Here is a 14,231-nt window from a genome sequence, read left to right as displayed (position 1 = left end):
CAGATAGTTAACTGAGAGCTGATTAGTAATGTACAATTTAGTGTGTAAGGACTGAGCATTGGTTTATTTTTCGGACCCCCTTTTTTCAAACCACATTCAACTTTTATAAACCACGTTCAACCTGTAACCCGCACTCCTCCTTGGGACGTGGCATGTTTCATATATTATAATTGACCAGGTACCGATTCTTGTTTGCCAGGTAGCCATCGTCGGTCGGCTCCTGCGTGCTTGCATGATTTCGTGCTGGTCATAACCGACGGACGAGTTGTCTCGTTTTCTTGATAAATGCCACTCCCATATATCTTTCAATTGGGCGACTTTGGTCTGTTAGGCTTCAAGATGTCATTGCTTTGTTTGCGCGGAAACCGTTGTTATGTTAACTTCGGAAGCAAGCTCACGTCTGTAATTCGACTCTCTGGGTGAGCTCTCTTTTGTTTCGAGTCGGATTATACTGCTAGTCGTCATCTCGAATTCCTGTTGCCTGATATCGATCGATACTCCACTATCGAAAACCTTCCGAAGCCCTGCTGAGGTATCCTACGAGAATGTGATCTAGAGAATTATGGGTAACTTTATCTATTCTTTCTATTATGACGAGGGAAAGATACTGCTCCTCTTGGTAAACGTAGCAAGCATTGCCACCGTTCCACCTATATGGAAGATTTTCCAATTTGAAAAAAGAAGCAGAGAAATCAGTTAAGCAAAAGAACTTCACCCCATCCTTTTATGTCATGTCCACGGACTCGGCCCAAATAGCGAAGGACGTCAGGGCAACCTCTGGTCGCCTTCTTCCGGCAAATATATCTGGGTATTTTACAATTCGACTTTAAAGAAATTGCCGTACTCATTTCCGGCTCGGTGTCTCCCGCAGAAGGGGTTTGTTGGAAAAGGTAAGCGTCCATAATATTTGCTGACGCGCAAGAATGTCCGTATTTGTCTTAAATTCCAAGTAACAGGTGTTGTATGGGTTAACCAACGCCCACACAATGGAATACCGACACCATTCGGACAACAGGGATAAAGCAATACTGTGTTTCCTTTGGAATATTGGATGAGGGAAACAAGAGTATGATTGATCGCCCATTAAAAATTGTGTTGGTCTTCGAAGCAAACGAGCGGCGAAAGTAAGCAAGGGGAGGAGAAGGTGAGGGGATATTTCATTTGAGAGACGCACGCAACACGCTCCAACCTAGACTGAGGAAAAATCCCCACGAACAGTTGCCGAACTCTAACAATTTATGTTCAGTGAGGAATTGGTATGTTTCGCGAAGTGAAGGCAATGTCGGGCTGGGTACTCCGCGTTAACCCAAAGGCGATGAGGTGACACTATACAGGACATCAACACTCTTCCTATTTCTCAAACTATTCATAGATGCAAAGCAGGTATCAGAGCTTACTGGGGACAATCAGACTTTTCAGCATCATTGCATAGTGATGCTAAATTTGCCGAGACCTGGAACTCTTGCCCTAGCCGAAACACACTCCTTCACACTCCTTTCCTCCAATACACACCAGCAGCCACACCTGTGGGCTGCATATGTGATAGTTTGGGAATCCTGCCTACCGTGGAAACATATCTTGGACCGAAACCCAGTGAACAGGCACCAGTTCCATTTCTATCTTATCTTCAAGGGAGCGATTTACTGGCAAAACTTGAAACAAATCGTCATGGAGATGAATATCTCCACACAACTCCTTGGGCATACATACTTAAAGATACGACACGAAAACTGATCAGAACAATTGCGCTGGCCCCTTGAGGAATTTAATTTTGAAAGCCACTCTCGTATATGTGCCTGGCCGAATACCTATCATTGGTTTCCTAGGTTCGATGGGAAGGCGATGTGGAATCAAATGTACTGTATTGTATGTATGTACAACCACTTCACTTGCCATCATACAAACGCACACAAAATATTACATCCAAAAGAATCCTTGCCGCGGACTCACCATATGGTTTTTTAAGCCTCCAAGCAAGGAGCCCTGCTATATTACAATCCATATGAGGAAAACTTAGCGTTCATTTCCGCCGTTTACTCTCTTTTCTTCCCTTTTCCGTGCCTTATCGAAGCGGGGGCACGAGATATGTCCCACGTACCTGATGCGTGAAAATTGAATGGCAAATACACGAGAATCTATGCTTGTTCGTGGGCCCCATGGGCTCTATTTCACGTCCTTCCCAGCAGCTTCAGCTTGCAAGGCACCAATCCTGGCCTCCTCCGCAGCATATTTTGACTTCCGGGATTTATTAAATAATTTGGGCTTCAGAGGTTATAAAACTTGATTCTTTCCCTTTGCGTATTTCCTTCCAGACTTGAGTCTCACATCTTCGCTGAACGCGGAGAAAGAATTTCCCTTACCCAACCGTTGCCCTTAGCTTCATGTTTACTTCGCGTTTGCGTCATAAGAAAAGCCTTCTACAGTTGCTTTTCTACCATGTCAAGTGATCTTAACCTTATTGATATCTATTATTTGAGGATTGGTAACATGCACAACGCCGAGAGAGTTTCTTGCCGTGCTGTGTCGCGGATTTCGCAAGGAACTATAATTTACATTCATTTGGATGTGTTGTCGTTCCACACTACGAGACTGCCATAACTCGCGATTGGGGACTTGCTCTGGATGTTGGAAGTATTGCAGCTCTCATTCTTCCTTCCTGAAAGAAAGCCCTGCGTTAGAGAGCGTACCAGATAAGTTATCCGTCCATCTGGGAATTCGTTTCTCTTTCCTCGAATTTCAGCAATGCTCTGGTGGATTTTCCCCCTCTAGAACCACACAAGCAGTCGTTACGGGGTATTCAACCTCTTCTTCGCAGGTAGAAAGCGAAAGACCATCCATCCGATTAAAAAGGGAGCAGAAAAGGGATTAATAAATTCATAAGAGACACAAACCGCTGACAAGAGGGGAGGCTATTGTGAAGAAAGGGGTAAGTCACCGCCAAAAAATAATAATAATAATAATAATAATAATAATAAGAGATATTAAAAGAGCTAGTTATAAGAAAAGAATGAATGCTAAATCACCGGATACGCAGCGTCTTCAAAATCGGATCAAGTAACTTCAAAAACAATAACATCAACAACCACCACCAGCACCACTGCCACCACTGCCTCCAATGCAAAGGAACATTGTCATAGTCCTAATCATCTTTCTGCTCTTCGCATTCATGTCCGTGTTTGCCTACTTGATCCATTATTTCGGCTCTTGCTTCGTTAGGCACTCACTACGATGCACTACACCGTCTCCAGCATCAGAAGCAGCAAGCAGTAGCAGCAGCAGTAGCGGGGGTAGAAGGAGACGGAGGAGGCGGAGGAGGCGGAGGAGGAGGCAGTGGAGGCATAGGTCGTAAGATAGCAGTGGGAAGGAAGAGGAGGAGACGGAGGTGGTGTCAAGGGTTCGCACTATGAGGGAGAAATGAAAGAAGTACACATTAGAGAACCCCTACCTGCTGAAAGCTCATTAGTCAAGAAGGGGATATTTCGACCAGCATACTGTGTAAAGTGGATGCATGGATGGTGAGAAAGGGGGGAGCGAAAAACAGTGGGCATTGAGGATAGGGGATAGGTGAATGAATAGGTTTATATGTATGCCAGACGTTATCATGTAGCATATCCTACCTATTGCAGTGCTAGGAGAAGGGCTGGGAGGATTGTAAGGTGTCGGTGCTAGGGAAAAACTAAGAAACCGTACATTACAAGGCGCATTTTTCATCTGAACCCCTTGCACTCTCAGTTGTCATTGCCGTTCTCAAAATATCATATTCACTCGGTATGTATAACCCCACATATCCAACTCCCTTTCGCATCAGGTAATAGATATGCCGTTCGTAGAAACAAAGGAAAAGACAATCAAAGTAAAAAAAAAAAAAAAAAAGGCTATACCAAGAAAACCCTCTCCGGCCACCATGAGTATATATAATAACTATTAACCCATGTTGTACAGCGAAACAGGCGGATTGCCACATGTTCACTTCACGCAAAACCATTATAATAAAATAAAAAATGAAAAGAATAGTAATAACCAGCGGGGCTCATACCGCAGCCACGGCATATCAGAGTAAAGTAGCCGTTACGTAGCGAAACAAGGCACGATAAAAGTTAATAAAATCTGTCACCGCTGGGATGGAAACGCAACGGGAAAATGAACCACCGAGCAAAGTCGCCCACCCAAGGCTGCAGGCCAGCGCAGAGAGTCCACCCGCGGAAAAAAAGGAAAGAGCGAGCGTTCGCCGATATTTCTTATTGGGGCAGTATGTATACACCATAGACACTAGATTGAAAGTTGTTTATGATGTTGATAATTTGCAAGATGGGATGTGAGAGGGGATGAGGAAACAAACAAAGAGATAAAACAAAAAACAAAGGCCAGGCAAAAATAAGAAGGGAATCCCGTCAATAACTCGTCATAGAATGTTCGTTGCATGCAAACAAACTTGCAGGCGATCCGTTTCATTAATTCATTGATTTTCGGATTTTCGGATTTTTTTTCGGCAGTTTTTCCGGCTTCTTTTTTGGGGTTATCGAGAGTGGAGAGATTCGCTCACTCAACTCACGCACTCTTCATCGTTGGCAATTCCTTGACGGCCTGATCGATGATGCTCAGTGCCTTTTTAAGCTCTTCTTCTGTGATGACCAGTGGTGGTGCGAAGCGTATAATGTTTTGGTGCGTTGGTTTTGCCTATCGAAGAACAAGGGCAAACGGTTAGTCGTTTAACAAAAGCCATTTTTGGAGAATAGGGAAGAAGAAAAAGACAAGAAAGACGTACCAATAACCCTTTTTCCTTCATCAATATGCAAAGATCCCACGCGGTGTGCCCGCCAGTCTTAGACTCGTCGATGACGACGGCATTCAACAGCCCCTTACCTCGAATTACTTGGATCATAGGACTATCTATGGCAGCCAACCCAGTACGGAATTGGTGGCCAAGCTTCTCCGCTCGTTCGACCATTTTCTCGTCGCGGATGATTTCCAGCGCGCGAATGGCGACGGCGCAACCGAGCGGATTGCCACCATACGTGGAGCCATGCGTGCCCGGCTCAATTGTGAGCATAACGTCCCTGCTCCCCAAGACACAGGATACGGGGTACATGCCGCCGGATATCGCTTTGCCTAGGAGGACGAGGTCTGGCTTGATACCACTCCACTCGTGGCAGAGTAGTTTACCAGTTCGGGCGATGCCGGTCTGGATCTCGTCACAAATGAGGAGGGCGCGGTGCTTGTCGCAGAGAGCTCTGGCTTCCTTAAGGTAGTCATCATCAGGGACGACGATGCCAGCCTCACCCTGGATCGGTTCGACTAAGAACGCGGCAATATTGGGTCCTGCCTTCTCGAACGATTCACGCAGCGCGGCTTTGTCGTTGAACGGGATGGGTTTGTTCGTGCCTGGAATCGTGCTGCCGATTAGCGGCAAATAAGGGCCATAGTTATCCCTTGATTCTGGATCAGATGACATTGATATTGCCGCAAACTGTAATCCTCCCCTGTTAGTTAAAAGGAAAATATACATAAATGGGGACATAAAGCGGTTGACAGCAAGAAGCGCCCTTGGTTATTTTAGTTCACTAACAGTGCGTCCATGGAAGTTGTTCTCCACGCTCAAGACTATAGCCTCGTTGTGAGGAATGCCTTTGGTTTTGTAGCCCCATTTCCGGGCGATTTTGATCGCGGTTTCCACAGCTTCTGCACCTGTGTTCATGGGCAACACCATATCGAAACCGAAGAACTTCGTCACGAATTCCGCAAACTTGGGGAACACATCATTGTAGAAAGCACGAGAGCTCAGCGTAAGGGTAGAAGCCTGATCAACCAACACCCTGACCAACTCCGGATGGCAGTGGCCCTGATTAACGGCTGAGTAGGCGGAGAGAAAATCGAGATAGGAGTGCCCCTCAGGATCCCATACGGTAGTGCCGGCAGCGCGGGCAAAGACGACAGGAAGCGGGTGGTAGTTGTGAGCTGCATACTGATGCTCTGCGTTGATAGCGGCGGAGGATGAAGAGGCGTGGAAGCGGGAGCGGTCGAAAGGCGCAGCTAGGCCGGAGGCCGACTTCAGGTTTGTCTTTGCAGTCTGAGCAGAGGCTGCGGCGGCTTTGTCAGTGGCGATTGGAGACATGGTGACGATGGTGGTGATGGTTGAGTGGTAACTGAGCGTGGGTATATGGAGTGAGGACGGTTGTGAGGACTCGAGAACCAACGGACAGCAGTTTTATATAGCTTTTAGCTTCCCGAACGGACCACACTTGTGAACCTTAGTTAGCTCTCTCGCGTTTAGATATCAGACGATGCTCTTCGGCGGAGGGAATCAATCGGAGTTTATATGCGGCGGAAGCTGTGGCATGGCCGACGATATCCATTGAGATCTTGCTTTGTCCCAGCCATCCAGGATGCAATCCAGGATGCCGTCCCCGCTAGACGCTCACGCTGGCCGGGGAGTGCAGTAGCGTGCGACGTTGAAGTTTATCCGCAACCAATCCAACCGCCGCAGTTTGCAAAACAAAAGCCCTTTTTCACAGGGTCCGCTAGCAGCATACACAGCAACTTCTTGACACGCGACCATTCTCCATCCCCGAACTCCCCACGATTGGCGTGTCCAGAGCCGGGTCCCGAGATGGTGATAAGGGACGACCATGCCTTCGACGTCGACACGGCCACGAAAGGCTCGCTCTACTACGGCCGACAGTAAAACGGAATCCGGCTCCATAACCTCTTCACCCAGGCAGAAAGACTCGGGCACCCCGCAGAACATTCTCCTCTTCCTAATTGCGTTTCGCGCATTAAACGCACTTTGCGTCAGGACCTTTTTCCAACCAGACGAATTCTTCCAGTCGTTGGAACCTGCATGGCAGATTGCGTTCGGTGGGGACAGCGGTGCTTGGATAACTTGGGTGCGGATTTATCCAGCAGAGTATAGCTCTATATTCTTTTGTGAAACTAATGGCATAGCGCTAGGAATGGAGGCATCACTTGCGGTCTTCGATACATCCGTATATCTTCGCGGCTGTTTATTACGTTTCTAACCTGGTCTCTGGATATCTCTCGATATCGCCTCTACATCGCGCAAACTTGCTCCTTGCCGCCCCAAAACTTACACAGGCACTGTTCGCCGCTGTGGGGGATTTTTATACGTGGAAGCTGGCCGGGAAGGTTTATGGGAACAGCAGCTATGAAGCCTGGGGTGCTGTAAGTGATGCGATTGCACCAACATCCGCATAGATATTGGATAACAGACACTGACTTATTTCTCCTGCAGCTCGCGTTGACTGTCCTAAGTCCTTGGCAGTGGTTCTGTTCGACGAGGACATTATCCAATTGCCTTGAGACGAGTCTCACAGTTGTCGCATTGTATTTATGGCCGTGGGGATGGCCGTCGGAATTATCTTATCCGCAAAGGGCGAGCTCCAGGAATGACAGCACAAGAAACAAGCCGTCCACCCAGAGGTACGGGCGGAGCGGACTGTCCAGGTATACCAAGTTGATAACTTTACGCTTGATCAAGTCTGACCGAAGTACAGTTTGCGGCCATGCCTCCTTCTTGCAGCTTTTGCTTGCGTTCTCCGCCCAACCAATCTTTTGATCTGGATGTGTCTAGCAACCTTCGCGATGTTTAAGAAGCCCGCATCATCCCGTCAAGCCTGGACGGTTTCCTTCATTAGGCCTACTATCAAGGAATTTATGACGTTTAGCTATGAAGTTATATTTTCCGGGTACGTTTATTCAAAATTCAATTATCCCAAGGGAAAAAAGTTCTGATAATTCGGTAGATCCATTGTGCTCGGTATATCGACGCTTTTGGACCGTATCTACTACGGTTCCTGGACATTTCCTCCTTTTAAATTTCTCTACTTTAACATCGCCCAGTCACTCGCCATATTTTATGGACGCAATGACTGGCATTACTACCTCTCTCAGGGCTACCCACTCCTCCTCATGACTACTCTTCCTTTCTCCCTGATAGGACTTTTCCAGGCGATGTTCGCGAAGCAGAGAAGTCTCACTAGCCAACAGAATTCCATTAAGTGTCGACTTGCAGTTGTTTGCACATTTATGCCGGCCGTCCTTTCACTGGTCTCCCACAAAGAAGTTCGCTTCATCTACCCGCTTCTTCCCGCCCTTATAATCCTTGCCTCTCAGCCTGCAGTGAAGTTCTTCCTTCCACCCATCTCCTCTCGTTCCCGCTCAAACGGCTCCCGACGATTCCTTTTGATATTTCTCTCTCTTGTAAACATTTATATTGCGTACTATACTACATCCTCCCACGCATCAGGTGTCCTCAACGTCATGGACTATTTCCGCACCCAATATGTCAGCCACTACCTAGGAGACACCCCACCCAGGTTGGGATACCCTGCAGGTCTTTCTTCTTTTTCTTCTTCGTCTTCATCCTCCGTGATGCCCACAGTTATGACAATTGGCTTCCTTATGCCTTGCCATAGCACACCCTGGCGCTCCCACCTCATCTTTCCGAGAATCCACGCTTGGGCCCTATCCTGCGAGCCACCGGTAAACCTCAACTCAACAGAAAAATCCACTTACCTAGATGAAGCAGACCTATTCTACGAAGACCCAGCCACCTTCCTCCAAAAAAACATGCAAGGTGAACTACGCCACTTCCCTTCAAAACCCGCCTACCAACTCAACAGCAATCAACTTACCCACCATCGCCCATCATCCAACACTTCCCAGGATCCTACAATGCCTCACCACCATTTGTGGCCGGATTACCTCGCCTTCTTTGCCCAACTCGAACCAACCCTCCGCACCTCCCTTCACAGCTCCCCATACGCCGAATGCTACCGCACCTGGAACACAGCCTGGCACGACGACTGGCGTCGCAAAGGCGACATCGTCGTCTGGTGTCTAGATCAGACTATCCAGCGGGAATGGCGCGAGCATACTCAGCTGCTGAACCAGGCCGGCTGGCAGCGACACATGCAGCAACGCGAGAGACAGTTCGATAAGATCATTGATGGATTTCGGAAGGAGGCGGCGAGGGGATCGTCGTTTTTCGGGACACTGTCGGGCGTGAGGGGTAGCTTTGGTTTGGGTTCGTCGTTTTTGCCCGCCTCCTGGTCGTGGTCATCATCGCCATCATCATCATCATCATCATCCTACCTCCCGACGACGTGGCCATTTTCCCACTCTCCTCCAACATCTAGGAGATGGTACCAGGTTTCTTGGTCGTGGTCGTGGCCATCGCTCTCGGCGCTGCAGCGGAATGCGAGGCGGTGGCAGTTGACGTGGTCATGGCCGTGGTCGTGGGTAGGGCGGAGAAAGCACACGAGGTGGCCAGAGTGGATGACCGAGTCGCCGTGGGTACCAGATTGGGATGCGTTGGTGAAAAAGTCCAAGTCCAGGGGGAAGTCAGAGAGGATGTTGTGGTCTTGAGCTTTGCACTGGGCTATCTTTTTTTTTTTTTTTTTTTTTTTTTTTTTTTTTTTCCCTCGCCTTTTCTTCTTTAATACATCGGGGATGTTAAGGATAAATAAACCCCCTTTCAGATAGTATGTTTTGATTTGGCCTACACCTATGCACGGGTGGGAGGCGATATATATTCTTCTTTGTTATTCATGTATAACCTTTTTTTTTTTTTTTTTTTTCATTTTCTCGGTTCACTGATATCACATGCTATTCTACTTGGGAATATCTAGCCAGGTTTATTATATGGTCTTTCAACGACGGAGATCTCCCATCATGAATCCTTTAGATATTGATATTAAGGAAGAATTAAATATAAAGAAAGAAGGAAAGAATCTGCTCGCTTAAATTGAGCACCCGATCTCTCTCATCTTTATCGCGTAAATATATAAAAATCCGTACAGAAAAACCGTACTTTGCGGAGGACACATGATCATAAGCCGTGAAATAATCCAAGTCATTTCGCGTAACCTGTAGAGGGATTGGGATAACCACAAGAAAAGAGTTATATATAAGAGCCGTGGAGTTGAGTTTTTATAAATTATTGGCGCGATGAATATATATATATATATAAATATGAAAAGCGTTAAACCTGGGAAAAGGTCCAAAACAATCCATGAGGTGGTCAACCATGTAATGATCTAAATCAAGGAAACAAGACCGTCGAATTTAGCAGAAGGGATGCTGAGTTGAAATGTGATGGATTCCCTAACCCCCAATGGCGTGGAGAACGGGTTGAATTGTTAAAAACGTATCGAAAGTATGCTGCAAAAGAGGGAGAAAAGGAAGAAAGAATGCGCTGAAATGGCATGTAGTATGTATGAGTTAGCAACAGGATATTAAAAAGTCATCCAAACCCAGGGTAAATGGAGAATGCCAAAAAATGCTCTCTCAGCAAGACGAGTTTCGACAGGCGACAGGAAATGATGAATTGATGATGTTCATGCTGGTGAATAAGGAGCAGGGATGAAATTTCTCATCCCGAAACAAGAATGGGTTTGACAGCACAAAAGCTCCAGGTCCAGTGTTGAAAAAAAGACGACTGGAGATAGAGCGGCAGGAAAAACATGCAGAGAAAAAAATATGTACCCGTCAACAAACGACAATCCGATCCAATCCTAACCAAGCAAACATAAATATCGCGTGGCGTAATATTCAACAGTCCCGGCCATTCCCTAATCAATTGCAGCCCCCACCCCCACAAACTCTATTCCCTCTCCCCGTTTTCCCGCGGGGCCCCGGCTCCTACCTACCCTCTCCACCATTCTTCTCCCCCGCCCTTTTTCCGCCGAAAAAAATACAACTACCGCACATGCCTCGAGCTCAAGCTCGCAAATACATCCGGACTATGGCGACCATTCTGCATCCCGCCAATATCCACACTAGCCTGGCTCATATGTGTTCTTGGGAACGGATTTCCTACGCCACCGGGACCGGGACCGCTGCCTGCGCCTCCTTCTACTCCAGCAGGCGCAAATCCCATTTGTGACCTAGAGTCCACCAAGGTTGAGGTGAGCGCGGCGACTGGGGTGCTCATTGCGTTGGGAGGCGCGGTATGGTATGGGTTCCTGCTGTTGGAGTTGGAGAGGCTGAATGGTGCGGCCGAATTTTGGTGCTGCTGCTGCTGTGGCTGCTGTTGAGGTTGCGTGGTGAAATTGGGCGCTGATTGCTGTGCAGGCTGTTCGGGAATTGTGGGTGGGGGCTGGGAAAAATTATATAATGCAAGGATGCTGGATTTGTCTATTTTGCCAGTATGTTGGGACATGAGGGTCTGATGCGTGGGCTGGAGATCAAATTGAGGCTGGTAGGAAGGGTTTGATGGAGGGATAGTTGGTAGGGTGAAGGGATTGGAAGATGACTGTTGTTCTTGAGGGACGTATTGTTGCGGTTGTGGCTGTTGCTGTTGGGGGAATGCAGAGGAAGAAGAAAATGCCGGCATGGTGCTGTAGCGTTGAAATTGATTAGCATTTCCAGCGCCATTTCCTGATGCTAGAGTCTGCGACTGAGAGCGTTGAACTTGGCCAGAGACATTGAAAAACGGGTTGGTTGGTGAGAAGCCTGGAGGCTGATCAAAATAGGGGTTATTGTTCGTATTTCCCGGCACGGGCTGTACATTTTGGAAGAAAGGGTTGTAGGCGCCGTTCATAGGCGCGGGAGATGCGGTAAGGCCGTTTTGAGAGGATATAGTGACTGGAGGCGTTATGGATTGCTGAGATCTTTGGAATGGTATCTGGCCTTGCTGGCTGGGATATCCACCTGTAATGTTTGGAAATAAAGGCTGTGACACTTGGAGTTGCTGGAATGACTGATCCAGTGATTGCGTGGGTTGTGTTAGGGCTGGCTGCGCTCCTAAAAAGTCGAATGGATTATAGGATTTAGCGCCATTGGTGATGGCAGGTTGCTGTTCGGCCTGGCTCACCGCAGAGCCAGATGGTGCACACGACGGGGCGGAATCCAGGTTATCAAACGGATTATTCGAAGCTGTCGATTTCGGGCTTCTGACGGGTTCAGGAAACTGAAAAGCCGTAGGAGTCACCTTTGGGACTGGAGTCTGGGATCTAGACCGCGGTGCAGGACCTTCTCCTAGCCTAACCAACGATTCTATAGTCTTATCCATGTTTCCATTCAGGCCTCTCAGAATAGTTGCATTACGCTTGTGATTTGGGAACCCCATATCTCGCAGTGCTTCTAATTTTGATCCAAATGTCCCATCTGAATCCACAACGCTAGCTCCAAAGTTTCTCGATTGTCTATTCGTCGAAAACGCGTAGTCCTCTCCCGGAGGCGACTTCTCCGAGCTAGAAACGGCATTGCTGTAAGACGCGGATCGCAGTCCGAAACCTAAGCGTCTTCCTGTTTTCGGCGGAAGAGGTGGGGGTGACCTGTCGGAACTTTTTGTAGCGGTATAACTCGGATCATGTCTGCTTGGGGGCTTCGGCCGTCCATCTTCCAATACCTTCAACTCATACTTTTGTCTGATAAATCTTTCCATTGCAGAATCCACCCCATCGACATCAATGGGAATAGGTGGTTTGACGTTTCTCGGGTTGTATAATTTGTTGACGACCGCGTTGCCATTCCGTTTCATGTTCTTTTGAAAATATTAGCAATTCCGAAAGTACGGAAGCTGGGTACCGACATCCTCGTTATCAGAATCGACTCACATCCACCTGATCTGACGACCAGCTATCCATAGTCAGCGACTTAACCTTCGATATATGCGTGCCCAACTTGCGATGTAATGTAGCGCAGCGCACACAGAGGAATACGCCCAGCTATCAAAATGAATATTGATTAGACTTCGCTTTTAAACATAACTGAACAACTCAGGCATTCATTCATATTCTCGTCCTAGACACGAGGGATGACCGGGTGGCTGGGGGAACCGAATCTGTACGATGGAAGAAAACAGAGGCTATGGTGGGAGGGGAAAGGGACTCACATTCCAGCTGGCCCATCCTATATTAAAAACAAGCAGTTAGTATCCGAAGGGAAATCTCTTGACAAAAGATAGGAGCAGAGAGAATGGGACGTACCTGGATTTCTCGCCTGACAATCCACGCACCGGTCATTGCCAGGGACAGACTTGATCAATTCCTGCAGAGCTCTCTCATTGCGCGCCTGTTGGCGTTTGCTCAGAGCAGATGCCATAATTGGCACGGAGTTGGCTGGCACTGGGTTGGTTGACTAAGGGGAACAAGGAGGCAAGTTCTTCAGTGACACAAAATCGGTGTTTGCCTGAAGTTGGCCAAGGGGCGGAGATAGGGGTGGAGACCACGATGGAGGTTTTGCCGTTCCTCCAGGTGCGTGTTAGTCTGCAGCCGGGGTGGGCAATTCCTGGCTGGATTGATTAGCGATGTATTCAATACCGCCTCGTTGTGGCTGTCTCGGCTGGCGAAATTTGGCGTCTGGGGGTGGGAGCAGGGGAGGGCGGCAGAGATGCAGAGAGAGCACATCAACACGAGGTTTCGCGGTGGGGCCGGAGCAAACGAAGCGGTTATGTCCAGAGCGGCGACTGTTATTCCACTGATGAGAAACCGCGGTGGTGCGATGGAGTCAACTGTTCGACAGAAACTGCCATGGTGGTTGGTGGTTGGGCGGAGATGACAGCGGCCATGCGGCTAAAGTTTATAGTTAAATAAAACTAAACATCCCCTGACGCGTTTTATCGGCGCCATCGAGCACCCCAAAAATAACCACGCCATGTCAACAAACACCCGAGCTCCTGGATGTTCTGAACCGATCGCATGAAGATGGAGATTTTTTTTTTTTTTTTTTTTTTCTTTGGAACAACTTCCCAAGGCTTCTACTCCATATGCACTATCTACGGATTTAGTCTTGTATGTTTATGCAGGGGTTGTGAGGAAGCGCATTCACAAATACTTGAATTTGTTGCTCCTTCATTTACCAAATCTTGTCACTAAACCATAACCAAACTTGCAAAAGCTTCGACGTTACCGGCAAAACCGTTATTTTTACAGTTCGGGTTTCCAGGCGATTCGTCATATCTCCTCTAGATATGGCGCTCCGTTACGATCTCCTTTGCTCTGCTATGGGTGATGAATGCGATGCATATCTTTCACTGCTTTGATCCTGGACCTGGCATTCCAGCCAAGAAATCGATTCTGTCTCCGACGCTGGCCATGAAAACCCCGATCTACGCCGACTCTATCCGGGCGTGTTCAAAGGAGGGAAATTCAGATTGGAACATATCCCTTCGAATGGAACGACCGGTTTTCTTTTATAAAAAGGGGGACTTTCTTTCTATGCCTTTTTAGCTCAAGGAATGGTATCTGGATTTTGGAGCCGGTGGGCTG

General features: G+C 47.8%; 3 protein-coding genes across 3 annotated transcripts; 1 reads left to right on the top strand and 2 right to left on the bottom strand.

Annotated features, from left to right (window-relative positions):
• Positions 1 to 4,548: 4,548 nt before the first annotated feature.
• HCAG_07844 (ornithine aminotransferase) lies at positions 4,549 to 6,112 on the bottom strand (the record flags this gene model as incomplete). Its single annotated transcript, XM_001537485.1, has 3 exons — positions 4,549 to 4,677; positions 4,766 to 5,467; positions 5,567 to 6,112. 3 exons carry the CDS (start codon positions 6,110 to 6,112, stop codon positions 4,549 to 4,551), a joined length of 1,377 nt encoding a protein of 458 aa, XP_001537535.1.
• A 514-nt stretch (positions 6,113 to 6,626) lies between these two features.
• HCAG_07843 (conserved hypothetical protein) lies at positions 6,627 to 9,860 on the top strand (the record flags this gene model as incomplete). Its single annotated transcript, XM_001537484.1, has 7 exons — positions 6,627 to 6,884; positions 6,949 to 7,179; positions 7,250 to 7,437; positions 7,512 to 7,703; positions 7,761 to 9,021; positions 9,498 to 9,500; positions 9,819 to 9,860. 7 exons carry the CDS (start codon positions 6,627 to 6,629, stop codon positions 9,858 to 9,860), a joined length of 2,175 nt encoding a protein of 724 aa, XP_001537534.1.
• Positions 9,861 to 10,717: 857 nt separating this feature from the next.
• HCAG_07842 (predicted protein) lies at positions 10,718 to 13,065 on the bottom strand (the record flags this gene model as incomplete). Its single annotated transcript, XM_001537483.1, has 3 exons — positions 10,718 to 12,505; positions 12,579 to 12,600; positions 12,980 to 13,065. The coding sequence occupies 3 exons, from the start codon at positions 13,063 to 13,065 to the stop codon at positions 10,718 to 10,720; spliced, it is 1,896 nt and encodes a 631-aa protein (XP_001537533.1).
• Positions 13,066 to 14,231: the final 1,166 nt, after the last annotated feature.

The sequence above is a fragment of the Histoplasma capsulatum genome, genomic scaffold (genome assembly GCF_000149585.1).
Source record: "Histoplasma capsulatum NAm1 scaffold_9 genomic scaffold, whole genome shotgun sequence".
Taxonomy (NCBI): Eukaryota; Fungi; Ascomycota; class Eurotiomycetes; order Onygenales; family Ajellomycetaceae; genus Histoplasma; species Histoplasma mississippiense.
This window is presented reverse-complemented; position numbering and strand designations above follow the sequence as displayed.